Source organism: Rhyacophila brunnea, unplaced genomic scaffold, assembly GCF_057557595.1.
Source record: "Rhyacophila brunnea isolate RB1 unplaced genomic scaffold, BYU_Rbru_1.0 scaffold_1, whole genome shotgun sequence".
In the NCBI taxonomy this organism is placed as follows: domain Eukaryota; kingdom Metazoa; phylum Arthropoda; class Insecta; order Trichoptera; family Rhyacophilidae; genus Rhyacophila; species Rhyacophila brunnea.
This window is the reverse complement of record NW_028232751.1, coordinates 16,422,098-16,442,200: the sequence shown is the minus strand read 5'-3', so window position 1 is coordinate 16,442,200 and position 20,103 is coordinate 16,422,098. Positions and strand designations below refer to the sequence as shown.

Below are 20,103 nucleotides of genomic sequence, written 5' to 3'. Positions count from 1 at the left end.
TATTAACCTAACACTCTCAATATATCGACCCTTAATCGGCAGAACAACGTAAGCGACAATTTATAAATTTTACAGGAGAAGGTTTTTTTTAATTATTTCCGTAATTAGTTCCAAAAATGAATTCTGTTAATGTGGTTAATAATAGTTGATTGCTGTCTATACGGAAATTATAAAACAATTGCATTAGTGCTTTTAGTTTTCGAGATAGTGGCGGTAACGCTGTTTTGCTTATGTCTATGACGCGATATTTTTTCCAGGCATGTCGCTTACGCTATTTGGCGTAGTTGTTTTTATTTTAATAAATTTCTTACTAATTATCATGACAGGCTATTAATAATTAAGTATTAAAATAAATAACATAAGTACCCATTTATTTTACGAAAGGGGGGGGTTGTTAAATAAATTAACAATACTTTGACTTTTTAAATTAATATTTTTGCTTGTAGATACTTTAACCACATAGGTAAATTAACACATTAGGTAAAATAAAAATAAATGATTGGTATTTTTGAGATTTCGCTTATATTATTAATATTATTAGGTATTGTTATTTTTCAAAATGAAATAGGTACGTATCTACTCGTACATAATTAAATATGGGGACCTACTAATTATGATAAAATAAAATTGTAATCAACTATTCAGTTTAACAAAAAAATTATTGTCCCACATTTTTAAGCAGTAATCGCTGTATTATCCTCATTCACATCTTCCTGATCGGATTCCGGTAAAGTTTCTTCCACTGATAATTCATGTGGCAGTTTCATAAACTCATCCGTCATCTCTGAGGGATATTACATTTAACACAGAGACTTTTAAGATCGTTATACTCGATCTCCGATATTGGTGATTTAGTACTATACAGCAAGGGTGGCTGAGCTTAAAGCATCACAGCACTTGATCGGGATCTGATGACATTTTCTAGGTCTAACAGTTTAGTCCTACTGTCACCAGAGTAGGTACAATATTTGGTTTTTAGTATAGTTTTTTAAATTATGCCTTTCGTAATTCACCAAATTTAATTTTGAACTTTGAAGGAATGCAAGTAGCAGCGAAAGATTTCCGGTCACGGAATTCTGCATATGACAAGATGACCTAGCGTTGAAAATGATGGTGGGTCATTCTGATAGTGCCCAAACAACTCTGAATATAAATGACTCAATTGTCGCATGAGTGGAATCGACCGGCATCGTAGTACAACCAGTGGGTCTATTCTATACTTACCGACCACTAAATTGATAGATATTATCAAACTTAGGGTAGGTTTGTATAAAAGTATTAGTACTTATTGCAACAATTATAACCAACGTATTGTAATTGTTGCAATAAGTGCTGTATTTTAACAGCAGCAAGAGAGGTGCAGTGAAAATGTAGCGCTTATTGCAACAATTACAATCAACGTATTGTAATTGTTACAATAAGTGCTAATTCTATAATACAAACCTACTCTAAGTTTGATAATATTTATCACTTTATCACTTTAGCGGTCGATAAATACAGAATAGACCCACTGGTAATAGAAAATGTATTTCTATTAATTCAATGAAAGTTGAATTTTTCATAAAATAAGATGGCATAGCCAGTGTTGCCCGGTTCTTATTCTGACCAATCACAGTATAATAAATCCTTGGTTTTTTCCCGCTTTGTCAGTCCTATCCAAAGATTTGTGCATGATTGCGGAGATCTCATTACTGCCACGCTTACCATCAGCTTCACCCCATAAAAAGCAGTATCCATTATTTGTTCCACTTTCATCAATACTTTCATTATAGTATGCGTATTTTCGACTATAATATAAATTTACGGTTTCATCGTGGGGATTGTTTAGCATCTTCTCGAGGTCAAAACTTGCGCACAAAACGTCATTGTGATTTTTACTTTTAGCTAGATCATTAAAGAACATCTCATTGCATTTATCCTCTACGGTAAGGGGACATTTCTAAGTATCCGTTTCAATTAGCCGAAGTCTCTCGTCACCAGACATATTTGTTACTTTCTCGCAAAAAGAACACTATTATCTTTTTTGGTAGATGAAAACCCAAGTTGAACTTACTGTCTATTAAATACGTTTCTGAAAACATTCCGAATTACGACATTAGTGGATTCATTCAAAGAATCCAAATTTTCAGTATACATTTTATATACATTTTCAACATTTCAAAAATCTACAGGAAGATACTATTCTTCGTAGATTATTCCGACAGTAGTGAGATGGAACGGCGGGTAATTATTGTTTAATAAACTCTATTACCAGGATTATTTTATCTTAGCCAGTTTTACTGGACGGCGCGAGCTTTCCTCCCAAATTGGTTTTCGCACAACTCACTACCAGACGGACCACTAAATAAACCGTACCGTAGCTTACACTATCAAATAACGTTGGTTATGTTGTTTTACTCTACTTTATAATGCGATACAAGTTAAAACACTAAAAGGCACAGACCCTAAAAAAATGTCACGCGAATGAGATCGGGCTGTAATATTTTTGTCACTTATGCCAGCGCTCCATTGGCACGCAAGTCAGACGATTTACAGTCTTCGGACTTTTTTTTCGCGTGGAGCACCCCAGGTCTGCGGACTTTTTAATCCGCAGACCAGGCTCGTTGGATTTCAAACATGTTTGATATTTTACCTCCGAGTTGCCAGACTTCGTCCGTCGATCGCAATGCAAATTCGATTTGACATTAATACGCAATCATTCGGACCGCAAAAAAAACTGTAATTGTTTTAAACATTTTCATTGATTTATTTGTTAATTTACACATTATAAAATGAGAGATTTACCAATTATTTTTTTATTTGTATTTATGAAATTCATAAAAGAAAACGTAAATCTTGTGTTGTTTTCACTGCTATATTATTTTACGCAAGTCTACATATAAATAACACAAAATTATAGGGTTATCAGAAGACATTACGATAATCGCAATTTTCGACTTTTGACAGCTCGACTTTTTTATTCGTTCATTGATCAGTAAATCGGACGATTTATTGTCCTCGGACTTTTGGCTCGCCAATGGAGCGCTGGCATTACGCGCTAGGTGAAATTGAACAGTTCTCCGTTCAAAACGCAATTTATCAAAAAGTGTCGCTTACATTGTTCTGCCGATTAAGGGTCGATATACTGTCAACTATTATATAGACAGACGCCATCTTAATAATATATTAATTTCATGTATGTTGATTGTTGATGATATTGATATTATTCACATGGTCCTAGGTCCCAGGTCCCACAACTAGAAGCAACCCCTATCTGCTGTAAATATGGGACGAACTAAAGGGGAACAACCGAAAGCAAAACAAAATATATGCCGCTGAATCTACATATTAAAATAGTTGCAGCCTTATACCTTATCGTTATTGACAATGCAATGCTTCCACAACAATAATCATTTGCCTTTCTCGGGTCAATGAAAATTGGTTGCAGTTCCATAAATACCAATTCAACCATGGTAACAATTCAAGTCGGTCTGGAACCGTTGTCAAGGATTGAAATACGCCCTCTATTATAATACATAATACAATCTCTTTACATTAATACATTTATCACAAACACGTTTTATGTAAAATGGTTATTTTTTTCCAAGTATTATTTGTTTTTTTTTTTGATAGGATGATTTCTCACATCGCGCCGGGCCCACCATATTGCCGTGCACATGTCTCACTCTAGCGAAAGCAGGCGACTTTTGTGAGGTAGTTTTCGTTTTGATTTCTGATTAATCAATTAGTCACATACATAACAGTTAGGCATAAAGCCCACCAACGCGGCGCTCGGTGCGCTCTCTACGAAATAGGCCCCCTCCCACCCGCGCATTACCCTTCACCTATGTAAGGGGCTCAAGGAGCACAAAATAATTATTATTATCAGCGTCTCTCATAACAAAGCAATAAAAATATTATTAAATTTCTCGGGGCTTGTAATTAATATTCACGATGACAAAATTATACCAGCAAAATATCGGACACGCAATAACTAAACAAAGAGTTCACTGTTATTATATAATGGCTTCTCGCCCGTCTATCGACGACGCTGCCAGGAGCGTAATGTTGTTTGCCGTGTTCAATGAATGGACTACGTTGTATATTTGTTAATTCGTATCGCTGAGAAGCCAAAAAACGATGAATCATGGGGCAGGCGGGCACAATGCGTCGTCAAATCCAGTGTGCGCTGGCGTATTTGATTACGTTGTATTTTCGATGATTTACATGCCACTTGTGAAATTTTGCGCGAGAACCCCACTCGCTCCGTTAAGTGGGTTTTACGCCTTAGTCAGACAATGTCATCATATTAGCAAGGTCGCGTGTTATGTGACAGTGCATACTTTAACTTTTACTATGTGAGTCTATCTTTAGATAGGTACTTAGAAGGAATAATATCAGGCCAAACTGTGCAAAGTGCATCAGTGTACAAAAGGGCTACGTCGGTCACCCCATATAGGAAAATACATAGACATGGCCGCTGTCAATGTGTTATCCAAATAAAATAATAACCAATTACGCTACTGCACATTATATAATTACGGACAATTTTGTTTAAACAAATGCAAACGGCACTAAGTAGAACCAGGTAAAATACCATTATGCAGTAGGTAGACAATTAAAGAGATTTGGTGAAACTCACTCGGATTGTCTATGGGAGATGAATAGACAGGAGCACATATCTTTTCTTTTTTAGAGTTGTAGGCAGTGAAGCACAAACAGACAGTGTTCAGTTTCATATTTGACACTTCCTCTTTACACAACTGTAGAAGCTGTAAACAAAAAAAAAACAATTATTCTACATGTTGAAAAATCACAGGGTTGGAATTAGGTTTATAAGCCCAGCATTTCAGGATTAGTACATAATATATCTAATTCCAATCCTACCAGCCATTCACTGACTATATACCCTTAATGCTATAGTAATATAGATTTTTAATATTACAGTAACATTCTTAAAATAATTAACTGATTGAAGACGGGTTTAAAAGGAGAACAAAATGGACCAACAGCCAGATTAAATTTTGTAGTAAATTTGACAAGAGTATACTAATAGGGTGTTCATCCAAAATTTTCGAATGCGATTTTACGCCAGATATATAATACGCCCGTATAATTGCGTTCATCCAAATTTAGTACATAAGCATCTCGCCGAACCCGAACACCTAATGCCCCTCTACCATAAGTTTAGCGAACCGATTGCTAAATTCGGCAGAGTCCATTTTTGACAGATCGCAACTGACAGCCCGCGTTTGTTGATAATTGTCATAGGTACTTGTTTTCTTCCGTATTTCATTATGATTCAGTGTATTATTTTGATTATTGTCTAATGGTACTATGTATTTTACAATTGATTCTATAATTGATGCTTCATTTTATTCAATCATGAATGCTTTATTTATAGGTAGTAAACTTTGCTTTCGTAGATAAAGCTAATCTACAATGCCGCAAATTTCGTAAAAGCGGCGACGCTTTCAAATTTAAGAGTCTCGTTAGTAAATACACATCAGACGCAGATTCATGAAATCAAATAAATACAAGTAATATAATATTTTGAACAACTCAATTCACATGATTATGCTGGAATCGATTTATGCATAATAATTATATGGTAGGTAGGTATATTATCACGATAACCATTTACTTTCATTTGTTTATATTGTAATGATTATTTATTCAATAACGTTTATTCGGCATTCGGATTATCCGGCCATAATGTAGTATTAATCAAAAAATAAAAGAAATAATATGAAAGTAAATGTAATAGCGAGTTCAAAATATATGGACCACTAGGGATATCTAGCAGCAAAATGTGAGAAATTGTCATTTATTTGACAGTTAAGTGCCCATAGACATCAAAAACTGACCATAGAGAAAAAATATTTTTCTGTTTTAATATAAGGAATACTTGTTTCAAATAGACGCGCATGTACAAACACCGTTATTTGAATGGAGCATAATGGAACACGGCGGCGCCCGTATATACAAATCCGAAGATAAGTGGGTGAACACTCGACAAGTTTTATTACGGCAATAAACGGTTTCGGCGTAAGGTGAGACCGTCATAAACCATTCGGTTCGGCTTATTTCCATGGAAACCCTATAAAACTGCTACAACTTTTGTATTATATGTTTAATCTGTGTCGAACGGTGTCAACTTAAGTTCATTGACATTTATTTTGAGAGGACGTACTACAAAAGCAAGTGTAGTCTTATTTGCTCTTAACTGGTGAAAACGTTCACCAAAACTGTTCTTCATTTTTCTTAATACGCTGCTGAAATAAATTGCATCAAAACAAGTGCTATTTTCATCACGATACACACAACACGAGTGAGCATGCAGGTAAAGAATATGAGTAGAGTAAATAGTGGTAGAGAGTATGCCGTACGAGTCTACGTTTGTTCGGCGGCTCTATCTCATAAACTCATAAGTTATAAGGCTACTTGAGATGAGGTGAAATTGGAGTTTATGTCTGAAGAGCCGCAAACGTATATGCAAAGAGCCGCTTTTGCCGATCCCTGGGTTAGGTGAATGGATTACAATCATCCATCATAAAAAAAAACCTTCAATTAATTAAACCTCCACATATTCTCACATGACCATACATAGTAATTTACCCTTTGCATTCAAGCAGCCGCCCGCTGACATAACCAAAAGACATTGCATTTTATTTCTTATCGAGAAAGTGTTCGCGGAGGTAAGGTTATAATGGTGCAAGCCGTTAAAGGAATAAAATCTATAAAAAGAGTATACCCTTACCTGTAGTTTCTTTTGATTATCGTCTTCATTGTCAATGTTGTATTTCTGGCGCAATTCGTACATTATTTTTTTTAATGGAGTGTGTATAATTGTCATTCCGTAAAACCTATAAACAGAAAAAGATTGCAATGAGAGATACAAAAAAACTGTTGGAAGTAGTTCTGCAGGAGGTGAAGACCCATTCTGGGTTATATTGCTAAGAGAAAGGAGACATGGGGGAAAAATCAAGTAATTCATAGTGCCATCACTGCGGACTTACGAATACATTCCATATTCTTACCCCTTTCTGTTTAAAGTTAGTATATGGCGGCTCTCATATCAAAACTCACCTCGTTTGACGCGACCGAGTTCCGAGCCGCGCTAAACATTGTTGCATGTGACGAATGCGCACATCTACTAGTGTCACTATCGACACTCACGTCTAGAAACGTCAAAATAATAAGTACTCTGGCCAGCACCATTACGCAAATATGTCATCGGACACTGAAACAGCGATTAATATATATTGGTACCCCAGAATTTTAAGCAGAAGGCGAAAATATTGGATTCATCCGTCAATTATTAGGCATAATATCCATGCACAGTGGATCATTTATCGCAGCAGAACCCATTAAGCACCCAGTGAACGGCGTGCGCACACGTCAGTCTAGATAAAAAAATGGCAGCATAGAGCGCTTTGCGCAGGCGCGGTCTGGCATGTTCTCGCTGCTCGGGACATCCAACATGTTAGAAGAGTTGATAGTCGACCTGTCGCATTTGTTGTTCAGTTGCATTTGACCAATCTGCGAAGCTCCATTTGACAGCATGCGTTATGACAATAATGATGACGTCACATCGACAATTTCGACATGCGGCGAATTCTGATGTGCGAGCTGACTTAAAGCTATCAATCCATAGTACTTGTTGAAATAATATTTCATTCTCTTCCGTCATCTGTGTGGAACCTTCACTGCGTCGTTCACATTGATAACATTGAAACAAGTCGAAATTAATTAGTGTTCACTAAAAACCTCCCGACTAAATTGCGCAACTATTCTTCCTAAATAGAACATATCCAAAAAATGTAATCATTAGCAAACAGGTGAACTATAATATCTGACCTTGATTTTTTTAAATTTTAAACAACTACACATAAGTTGCCACAATTATTAGCGTCTAAAATAAATTATTATAACATCTCTAAAGTAAACACTCGGCCTCACATTTTTCACCAACATCTAATCACGCATACAAAATCAATATTGAATACCATCACAGAACTGATTAATAAGATAAAAATGTGAAAGTTAATCGCCATGACCAAAACTTTGAAGTCAGATTCTGTTTATTATTTTATGATGGTCAGGATATAAAATGCAAGATACACAAATAGTAGAGTGTTCTCAAATATCACGAATATTGAAAGCGTGTTTCATTTATGTGACAAACTTGAATGCATATTATTATGATAGAGATGTAAATATTAAAATAACGTATTGTTAAACATATGTTTAAATTTATCCCATATTTCTCCAGCCCCAAACAACTTTTTATTATTATTGTGTTCCCTGGATACTATAGTCCAGTGACCTGACTCTGCAGAACTGTTTTGTTCATTTGCCGTTCATAACAAGTTGCTCGGAAACTACTTACCATTTTATAGCAACTGGATAACTGTTTTTTTTAAATATTATTTTTAAATGCTTAATTATAGCTACCACCTAATGTTTTGCACTCACATTAATTTCAGCATCTACTATCCTATCCTAACTTAATAACCTAATAACCTGATAACCTAATGATCATTATATTACTATGATTACTTTGCATTGCATCCTGGCTGCGGGCCGACATTCTGGTAGATTAACTCAGCATCAGGTTGTGTGTAGCACATCAAACGATGTGGGTGAGGGAGGTGCAAATCGTTGCTCTGCACCAATGAACAAACAATCGAGGCGCAGTCACCATAGTTCTTCAACTGCAGAGTTTCAAAATCGAAAATTATTATAACAATATTAAGAGATTCAATCTACTTATTATATTATTCAATCTCTCCAGGTATGTCTCAATATATGGATGACCCCTAACTTGGTTGTATTTAAAAACAAAACTCCTAATTCATAAAACAAATAATTACTAGATAAAAAGAACTTTTTATATACGTTTTTCAATTTTCTGTTGAATCATATAAACTTGACTTGACTAGCTTAAACGATCAAAAAAATTTGTACTTGATAGAAATAATACTGAAATGTCATTTTGACATGTCATATTGATTTCCATAGTAACGCACGTAGGTATATATTAATAATTTAGTTGCTAGGACCCCAGACCCCTAACAACCAATAATGGTAAAGAAATAACTTTTCATTCAAAACAGAATTAACTGAAAATGAATACAATTCTACTTAAAGATGGCTAAAAGTATTAAAAAAATGCATTGGCATCGTGTTCTGATATATTCTAAAAGTTTCAAATGTCTAGCTAGTCAGGAAGTTAGTTAAAAATCGATTGCAAGATTTGTACCGGACAAAGAACCACCGAACAAATAAGAATACGAGCTAAGAAAAACGTAGTAAAAAACGTTTTGCAAAAGTATCTACCTACCTAATTTGAATATTCAGAATCCTAAAATAAATAAATTGAAACCTGTATACAGAATGCTATTTTAAGAGTTGAATTAATTCTCTGTTTGTAAATATGAATTTCCATTCTCCAATAATTTTGAAAAAAAACCTGTAAGGCTATTTTTATAGCCTGTGAAACAATGGGTTGTGCAATATTGTGTTTCAATTTATTTATGACTACAAATCTCCATGTGGCTAATGGTGACTGGTATGCAAACTTTACTATTGAATTTCAAACAACAAAAAAAAACCGTGTGTGTACTTATGTACGCACGTTTGAAGTTATACTTCTTTGGCGTAACAAAACAAAATATTAATGCAGAATGTACCTACTTTGGAAAAAAAAATCTCAAAACTTGTTCGAAAAATTTAGTAAACCACTATTTCACCATCTTTGCTTTAACGGATGACTGTACAACAATTTTCGTTAACAATATGATAACCAATGATATAGACTTTTGTAATGAAACATAATAATTATTATTGTCTTCAATTATTATAAACCGTTAATAAATAAATTAACATGGGATATACAACAAATATTATCCTAAACTGTAAAAATATGTATTTTTGTGTATGAAATGTCTAAATATTGTAAATTTACAACATACCATTGTTTGAATTATTTAACAACTCAACATTCACGAAGTTTATTTATTTATTGAGATAATAGTTTTACTCATAAACAATACTTACATAAATATAGCCTCAAATCTTGATACACAACTTATCCATATCATAAATACATATCTGCCTATTAGCCCAGAAATATATAATAATACCCGTGACTCACCGGGTTATTTGTGGGAGCTACAAAATGATCGCACGGCATGAGAAAACACAATAATAATGGAAACAACTCACCTCGACGATCGGTCCTGAGGTTTTTGACCGTCTCTTCGAAACATCGAACCTGGCTCCGATGGATCCATGCTTGCTATTCATTTCGCTTTCATAGCGAAAACGGAATTTTTCCGAAGGCTGTTGGGTCACCACCAAATACGGAGCCAGGCGATATCCTGCAACAAAGCCGAAACAAATTAAAACATAGTATAAATAAGGTAGTCGGAGAGTGATTTACTGTTTCCACTTGTGTCAGCTCCTTTGTATTTATTGGAAAACTGTTCGGCAACATAGTAAAAAAAAATTACGGTGGCGATAATTGCTATTGCGGTTTACGAAGACAATTCCACTTGAGAAAAATAAAGAGCTCTATAAAATTTTTATGAGGCCCATATTAACCTTATCAATATGGATGGGCCGGAGTGCTGGGCCAAAAAAAAGATGAGGAAAGTGGATATTTTTGAAAGTAAGATGATTAATACAGTCTTCGGAGTTGTGTGTTGAGATGGCAACGTACGACCACTACAGTAGACATGCATCGTACAGTAAACACTCTATTGTCTCAGCTGGAAGCTCAAATGGAAGACGCCCGAGCACCTGAGAGGCTCTTATTCATTAGACCAGTGGTTCCCAAAGTTGAATGGGTTCCGACCCATCTAACAAAAATTTCCAATCTTGGGACCCACCTCTTAGCTGTCTTAGATAAAAGAGGGCATACATATTGGTAATGCTCAGATTCCCTAGTGGCGAGTCGTGGAACTACTTAATGCTGTCTTATTTGTTCTAATTGAAATAAAAAAAATATTTTTTATAAGTGTTACCAATATGAATGAGAGACTGTTGAAATAAGAAACACAACTTAAATAAAAAAAAAATATTACTTAAATACCTACACCTGCAAGGTTTTTTACAAAGTTATTTCAATGGGAAGGATGTATTTGTTTCTTATTTTTCTTCATTACAGTTTTAGCATCAACTTTAACTTTAGTTACTTTTAATCGCAGTGAGTTTGATATATCCAATTTATTTCGGTATTTAGTTTTAATGTTAACCATATCCGAAAATCCGACCTCACAGATATGAGGTAGTAAAGAGGAGGAGGACTTTCATAGCTTCATCGAACAGGCAAGGATAATTATCAGCAACTGAGAGCCAGAATTTTGTTAACTGTTTACGATTGAAACTATTTTTCAGTGACGTATATTCTGATAAATCAATGAGTTCTTCACTTGCTTTTGTTGACATACTAGTTGGTAAGTCGACTTGAAATTATTATTTTTATAATAATAAATATTGTGATAAAATATTATTATTTGATGGATTGAGGCATCTGATGGATTTTCCAAGACAGCTTTAATATTCTGCAGCGTTTCAAGTCCAATAGTATCATTATTTAACCCTTTGGCTGCTACGATGTTGTGCAAAATCCGGTCGAAGATTGCTACCAATAATTGTCGATAAATTAAAGTATTGTATTATTTTTAGACACCTTACCACTCTAATTGATTCTGCGAAATCGGAATATTTTGAAAACACGTTTTGTAATTAGTTTATCGTTTTGAATAGATAATGAGGCTATTAGATATCCCCCGTTTCGTCTGCCTTTAAAATTAATTGAAATTCTCTTTCTCGCTCTATCATACTGACGACCACGTGTGCGAGCGAAACGAACTATCGAGTTTTTATTTTTAACAGCTAATGGAAACAATCGGTTACTTCAAAATATTATTTTAATTCCATTCGATTGCGTTAGCTAACGACACGTACTCCCCATAACATCTTATTGAGAAAATAATTCCTCATTTGGATTATAATTTGAATTCCTGCAAAATGATTACGGACAGCGAAAGTGATAGCGAAATGATTTTTATTTCATTATTTTTTTTTATAAATGAAATTGTTTTTATATAGTATAAATCCACTTTAATTTAATAGAAAATCTACGGTCCCTTCAGGGAGTCACGATCCGTGTATTTTACTTTAGTAAATTAGAAATAAGTAAGTTAGTATTAATTAAGTTAGTATAATCTTTAGTATTTTAAGGGAAACACTGTTCTAAAATACTTTTCCCACTGTTTCAAATGTATAATATTAAATAAAAAATTGTCATTCCACCCAGAATTTGACTGTAAACAAATAAAAAACGAAATTTGTTTATATTGTAAACTGAAATTTGTATTTGAAATTAATGCTTTTATTATAAAAATGCTGATGCGATGAAAAAAAATACAATAGTTATAAGTTCTAACCCTACCCAGTCACAAAACATATATAAATCAAGTTATATTACACAACAATAAAACTAAATATATCAAAAATGTTTCATACCGCTGAAGCAGTAGTATGTTCCAAAATTAACTTAACATTTCAGGCATCAAATGCAAAACGACGATCGTTGTGGCCAATATCAAAAACAACGATATATCGTTGCGTAGCATTCTAAGGGTTGAAACACTTTTGTACTTATTTCGATTTCAATTGGTCCAGGAACATTTTCTTATTTTAGCTGCAATATTAATTGTTTAAAATATTAATTTGCTCCACTAGTGACTTTTTAGATGATTCTAACGTTTCAATTGTACTATTTCTTGTACAATTGTACTTCAATTGTACTTGTCTAACACTAATAGTGTTATTGTGTTAATTAATTTTGAGTTTATGTGAAAATAAGTGCTTAAAGCTAAAATATGTAAAAATATTTAATTATCCAAAAATATTTAAAAACAGGTGCCAACAAATAGGGCTTAAATGTTTCAAAATAGTCTAAAACAGATAGATATTTTTGATATTATGTTGTGGGGCCACTCAAAAAAAATATTTAAATACCGAAGAATCCTAAGCCTATTTATCATTAATTCATGATGGCAAAGACCTCCTCATTTCTTTCACTATGTCGTGTCTTTTGGAAACAATCCTTTAAGATAAATTTCCATCGCAAACAGGCTTAAGTCATTTCGCCGCTTTCAGAATGCCTAATTATTTCCATCTTCGTCTCGATCATATAAAGATTTTTTTGTCGGTATCAACACTGCAGTTTCTCCGTTTCTCACTCATGTTCATCATGCAGTTTTGTATTATCGACAAAAATCTAAATTTTAAGAAATGTACGAAAGAGCAAATTGTACGAAAGTTGAGTACCTACTGCCTGTATTTAATTTCTGATTAAAAAATGACAGATTCCCCAGATAGCCAGGAGAAAGTAAATGTCATTAGTCTAATATGAAGCATTTAGTGTGCTAAGTGTATGATAACATATTTTAAATTTTTAAATACGTGAAAAAAGTTTTCTCCGCTGTCTTTGGATTACAAAACATAATACTCACCATTCCCTTCTATGATTGTTTGGTCGTATTCCAATTGTAGCACTTGCTGAGAAGGCAGTGACATGGTGTAGTCGGGACAGCCAGAGCTCGGATAAAGGCAGGGCGAACTGGAATTGGCCTGGTTGGGGCTGTCATCTGACCCATCCAGGGGATAGTGGTTCTGCATGTCGTGGTCTTTTAACGCCTCAGCGAATATGTTGTCAGGCTCGTCCAAATTTACGCCTGCAACCAAACCAATACCTAATTAATTGTATAGTCTGCTGTGTTTGTGTATGCAAACTGTCAAGTTTGTTTATTTGACAAATGTATTCAAACAGAGCATACTTATCAGCTTTTCACATATATGCTAAATAAGCATGCATTGAGCAGAGATAAGCAACAATTTTCAGCATCACAGAGCATGTATTGAAAACAATTTGTTACCACATTTGGGTAGATCGACAGCCAAAACATAATGTCATGGAGGGAAGAGAATATTGCAAATGTCAGTATCGGGGACAAAGGCTCCAAAGAGAAATTTGGGAATGCGATCTGAGTAGAATTGGTTAATCAGATGCCATACCAGGTTGTGTAGGTGTAACTGTTTCCACAATACATTATTTCTACTCCATGAAATAATATTGATAATATATCTGTGTCGCTGAGTTTCAAAACCTGCTATAACACTATTTCATTATGTTGAGAAAATCAATAAAAACTTTTTGAACTAAAAAGGTTTTTGAATGTTTCAGTAGTGTTATAGCAGGAATTGATAGACGCCTTGATTTTGTTTCATAAGTGACAGTTAATCGTAGCGGATTTTGAAAGAGGCGATAAAATTTTCATGTAGAGATTTTAATAACGAATCCATCGATATATATATCTTAATTATTTCAAAAAAGTGTTATAGCGGGTTTTGAAACTCAGCGACACATCTCTATGCTTAGCGTTTTGAAGGGTTACATGTCAGACCAAAATATTCAAAATACATACATTGCTATGAAAACAATAAGTTTATCTCTAAGAGTTCATGGAAAGTGATTCAATGTAGGGAAATAAAATGCTTATAACTTTTCATTCAAAGTAATTACACGGCTGAATTGTTATTCATGCATAAATAAGTATAAGCTAATATAAAAAAACTAGTGAATTAATAAAATGTGGAGGGAAAGCCTGCTCTATTACTTAACTTTGAAAAAAATTGATATTTACTTAACCTGTGCAGCTGCTGGCGTATGCCGATGATATCGACATCATTGCCATATCAGAATTGGCGCTAAAAAGGCATTCACAGCACTAGAAGCCTCTGCCAAAATAATGGGCTTACAAATAAACGAGGCAAAAACTAAATACATGCCTGTCTATGTCACACCACGAGAAGGCGCACCAAAGTTAGATATTGGTGCATACAAGTTTGATACGGTCGACAGTTTCATATACCTTGGATCTCTTGTAACTCGACATAATGATATTACAAAAGAAATCAACAAGAAAATCATGTCTGCGAATAAATGATACTTTGGCCAGTTAAGACATTTTAAGTCCCGCATACTATCTCGCCGAACTAAAAGCACTCTTTACAAGACACTTTTAAAGCCAGTGTTCACCTACGCATCGGAAACCTGGACATTAACTCTGCGAAATCAACGAGCCCTGAACATCTTTGAAAGAAAAATTCTCCGCCGTATATATAGACCGATCAGGGACGGCACCAATTGGAGAGAAGATATAATGCTGAGCTATACGGGCTGTGAGAAGATTGTAGGGCAGTTCAATCAATTAAGATTGGGAGACTGCGATGGCTAGGACATGTGCACCGTATGAATGACAATGAACCGGCAAAGAAAGTGATGTCCAGCAATCCAATAGAAGTAGAAGTAGAAGAAGAGGCAGGCCAAAGATTCGCTGGTTCGATGGAGCTGCCAGTGACTGCCGTTTTCTGGGGATACCGAATTGGAAAGCGGCCACACTGGATAGGTACAGGTGGAGGGAGCTGTTGGAAGAGGCCAGGACCCACACCGGGTTGTCGCGCCCCTGATGATGATGATGATGAATATAAAAAACTACTCATAATTACTAATTTTACTTATATGCAACCTGTACCCCTTTAACCCTCAGTCGTCAATTATTTGGATCCGTAGCATGCGTAGGGGGCATGTGCGCCCTCTCACCTCATTCTTTAAGACAGTTGAAAGAGTGCAACTCTACGATTTACTGATAGTCTGAGCGCAGGAGTAGAGCACCCCAAAGTTCACATTTTCAAATGATGGAATGAAAATGAACAAATACCTGTTTACACATGCATGGATTTACTGTTGACAGTATGTATTATGATGCGATAACAAAAATATGCATGTATAAACACATATTAACATGCAAATTGCAAGATTCTTTCCATGCATGGATCAAAAAAGTTCAGAAGCATCTGAATTTTCTCGTGACAATGGGACTGTGCGATATCTGCACCTACGCAGTAGAACGATAGTAGCGAACTTTCCGGTAAAAAAATGAACACATCTTGCAACTTGCACGATAATACATGTTTACACATGCATTTTCTTGTTATGGCCGCGATAATACGTATTGTCAGCAGTAAATCCATGCACGTGTAAACGGGGTATCATGTCGAAACTACAATTTAGTAGGTACACAATTAACTTTGCAGCGCAATAAAGTTTTTCAGTTGATCCAATCATTCTACTTCTTTCTTCAGGCCATATTATGATATTCATTATTGAGAATATCCTTTTAACAGGTGCAGATTGGGAGACTGAAAATATATTGCAATTTAACAACATACTGAAAACAAACACTGACTTGCGTAAATTACCTACGCAATCTGACAGAACTCTACTAAGATTGCACATGTGCGGCAGCTGTGTAATTGACTTGCGAAGCTGTGTACCACGCCATTGTTAAAGTCGGGTATCGTGTTGCCTAATTGCCATTTTCCAAGGAAGCACATTTTGACTTTTGTGTTTATTCAGTAGGTACTTATTTTTTCCTAATAACCGGGACAAAATGACAAACTGGCAGTACCTCCGAAACCATAAAATCAAAGCGGGTCGTTTGGTAAGCCTACTTACAGTAAGTTGTGAAGGTTTATTATATTAGAATAGGTACCTAGTTCCACGATCATCTAATATATAAAAAATAATATTTGTTTGTGGGTTTGTTTGTTTGTTTGTTTGTTCGTTTTGAATGTACTGCTATACCGTTCATCTGATTGCGATAAAACTTTGTCAACTTATTGCTTGCACTTTCGCGAAGAGTATAGGCTATACTAATATATAAAAATGAATGTCTGTCTGTCTGTCTGTATGTCTGTGTGTCTGTCCCGTATGCGTTCCTATACCGTTCATCCGATTGCGATAAAACTTTGTCAACTTATTGCTTGCACTTTCGCGAAGAGTATAGGCTATACTAATATATAAAAATGAATGTCTGTCTGTCTGTATGTCTGTGTGTCTGTGTGTCTGTCCCGTATGCGTTCCTATACCGTTCATCCGATTGCGATAAAACTTTGTCAACTTATTGCTTGCACTTTCGCGAAGAGTATAGGCTATACTAATATATAAAAATGAATGTCTGTCTGTCTGTATGTCTGTCTGTCTGTGTGTCTGTCCCGTATGCGTTCCTATACCATTCATCCGATTGCGATGAAATTTTGGTAAGTGGTTGTATGCACACCCATGAAGGTTTCTAAATTAGAAAAATCATTATTTTGTTCTTCTTCTTCATTCTATCTTCTTTTATTCGTATTGTTCCTATACCATTCATCCGATTGCTATGAAACCTTCATAAGTTGTTGTGGTAACACCCGTAAAGGTTTCTGAATTAGTACAACCATCTTCTTCTTCTTCTTCTTCTTCATTATATCTTCTTTTATTCGTATGGTCCCTATATCAATCATCCGATTCCGATCGTCAGTGATTGTGCCAACACCCGCGAAGGTTTCTGAATTTGTACAACCATCTTTTTCTTCTTCTTTATTATATATGTATTCTTTTATTCGTATGGTTCCTATATCATTCATCCGATTGCGATGAAACCTTCATCAGTTTTTGTGGTAACACCCGTAAAGGTTTCTGAATTAGTACAACCATCTTCTTCTTCTTCTTCTTCTTCTTCTTCTTCATTATTTCTTCTTTTATTCGTATGGTCCCTATATCATTCATCCGATTGCGATGAAACTTTCGTCAGTGGTTGTGCCAACACCCGCAAAGGTTTATGAATTTGTACAAACATTTTCTTCGTCTTCTTCATTATATCTTCTTTTATTCGTATAGTTCCTATACCATTCATCCGATTGCGATGAAACCTTCGTCAGTTGTTGTGATAACACCCGCAAAGGTTTCTGAATTAGTACGACCATCTTCTTCTTCTATTCTATATTCTTCTATTTGTATGAGTTCCTATTCCATTCATCCGATTGCGATGAAACCTTCATCAGTTTTTGTGGTAACACCCGCAAAGGTTTCTGAATTAGTACAACCATCTTCTTCTTATATTCTATCTTCTTCTATTCGTATGCGTTCCTATACCATTCATCTGATTGCAATGAAATTTTGATCAAGTGTTGTGCTCACGCCCGCAAAGGTTAATGAATTGATAAAACTATTTTCTTCATCTTTTTCTTCAATTCTATCTTCTTCTATTCGTATGCGTTCTTATACCATTCATCTGATTGCGATGAAATTTTTGTAAGTTGTTGTGCGCACACCTGCAAAGGTTTCTAAATTAGTATTATATAAAATACAAAGTTCGTTTAATCCAATTTTGGTTTGTTAGTGCATATTAATAACATTAATAACGTTTGCGTATTTTGGATTCGATTTTAATTTAGTGTTCTTTTGTTTGACCTTTACTCCTATTAGAATTATTTTCATATTGATATATTGTATTACACAGATATTTTAATATTAAAAAAATAATTACCTCTTATTATTTTTTAAATATCTAAGATAAATATAACCACGAAGCGACCCTGTGCGAAGCCGGGTACTTCAGCTAGTATTATAATAAAAATAGCCAACATACAATATTATAATGTTCACATAGGAACTAACCTAACTTTTACACATGTACTAAAGGTGATACATCAGTGAAACGGCAAATAATTTTCAACTATAGGTGCGGCGAAATTTTGGACTCGCTGCCATTCGGAGAGAGAACGTCGAGCTGGAAACACGTCAATTTGTTTCATGATGGCAACGGGCGTATTAATTCTTAAATCGTGTAAAGATGACTAAAAACGTTGGGTCTTTTTACTGGTTCTCCGCCACCGCTCGCTGTCATCTGTCAGTGAGCGCAGTGCTGCCAACCGAACTGTAATTATATAACATTTTGGTTCGTGTACTATTACAAAAGTATAGTATGTCAAAAATACCTAGACATGCGTCGTTCTCGAACGTACGAATCTTTTTAAACTAATCTATAGCCAGCGAACGAATCGGTCCCGTGTCATCTGGCGCTTATGCAGTTCGTCTACTTCGCGCATTATAGGAAAAAACGAGGGTGAGAGGACGCGCTCCCAGGCAAACTGAATATGTCGTTCAGTTGAACTAGATTGGCGAGAGTGCGCGCGCAGTATAGGAAGAAACGTGGATGCGAAGGACACGCTGCCAGACGAACTGAATATGTCGTTCCGTTGAACTAGATTGGCGAGAGTGCGTGCGCAGTATAGGAAGAAACGTGGATGCGAAGGACACCCTGCCAGACGAACTGAATATGTTGTTCCGTTGAACTAGATTGGCGAGAGTGCGCACGCAGTATAGGAAGAAACGTGGGTGCGAAGGACACGCTGCCAGACGAACTGAATATGTTGTTCCGTTGAACTAGATTGGCGAGAGTGCGCGCGCAGTATAGGAAGAAACGTGGGTGCGAAGGACACGCTGCAAGGCGAACTGAATATGTCGTTCGGCTGAACTAGTTTGGCGAGAGTGTGCGCGCAGTATAGGAAGAAACGTGGGTGGGAAGGACACGCTGCCAGGCTAGTGCTATACATTTTATTACGGCAACAAAAGACACAATTGACCTAATCTGTCCGAACAAATCACTATCCGTAATTGACCTATTCAGTCGGAGTCCTTATTAAGTGACTCATTTCCCATATCTAAAAATACCACAATTTTGAAAAATGGAATTAATTGAATTCACCGGTTGTGCGAATATTACCCATTGCTTATTTCATTGCGTTTAAAAGTTGTCTATATTCTCGATGTTTAAAGTTCCGTAAAATGTTAGTACTTCAATCACTCAAATCGTAATAACGTGAAGCGAGGGACGTGGTAAGTATAATACATATTATAATATAAGATCTCAGTGTGCGATATTAGTCTATGGACGTAGTCTTGCGTTGTATACTCTAAAAACTAACGTGACAGTTAATGACGGCGGCCGGTGTTAGCATTTTTCGGTCGAAAGAGGTGTTTTAATAAAGCTGGGCATCGGAATTTCTCGAATTCTCTGCGACAAACAAAAAACTTACATTTTCAACACATCCTATAATTTTTGCCGAAATACTATAATGTCTTGGACCGCGTACTATAATTCGATGACAAAAAGATAGCTGGATTCCAAAATGGCGACTGACAGATAAAGACGACGGAGA

The 20,103-nt window shown here is 35.4% G+C and overlaps 1 protein-coding gene across 1 annotated transcript in view; it reads right to left on the bottom strand.

The window, feature by feature from the left end:
• The window catches only part of LOC147079529 (nuclear factor NF-kappa-B p110 subunit-like), a 32,026-nt gene extending 15,571 nt beyond the window's left edge, over positions 1-16,455 (bottom strand). Inside the window, exons 1-6 of the mRNA XM_085960837.1 lie at positions 16,380-16,455; positions 13,512-13,733; positions 10,210-10,364; positions 8,542-8,696; positions 6,740-6,845; positions 4,622-4,751 (exon numbers count right to left, since the gene is read on the bottom strand). Of these exons, the coding sequence (XP_085816963.1) occupies positions 4,622-4,751; positions 6,740-6,845; positions 8,542-8,696; positions 10,210-10,364; positions 13,512-13,733; positions 16,380-16,455 (844 nt within the window). The remainder of the gene's footprint in view (positions 1-4,621; positions 4,752-6,739; positions 6,846-8,541; positions 8,697-10,209; positions 10,365-13,511; positions 13,734-16,379) is intronic.
• Positions 16,456-20,103: the final 3,648 nt, after the last annotated feature.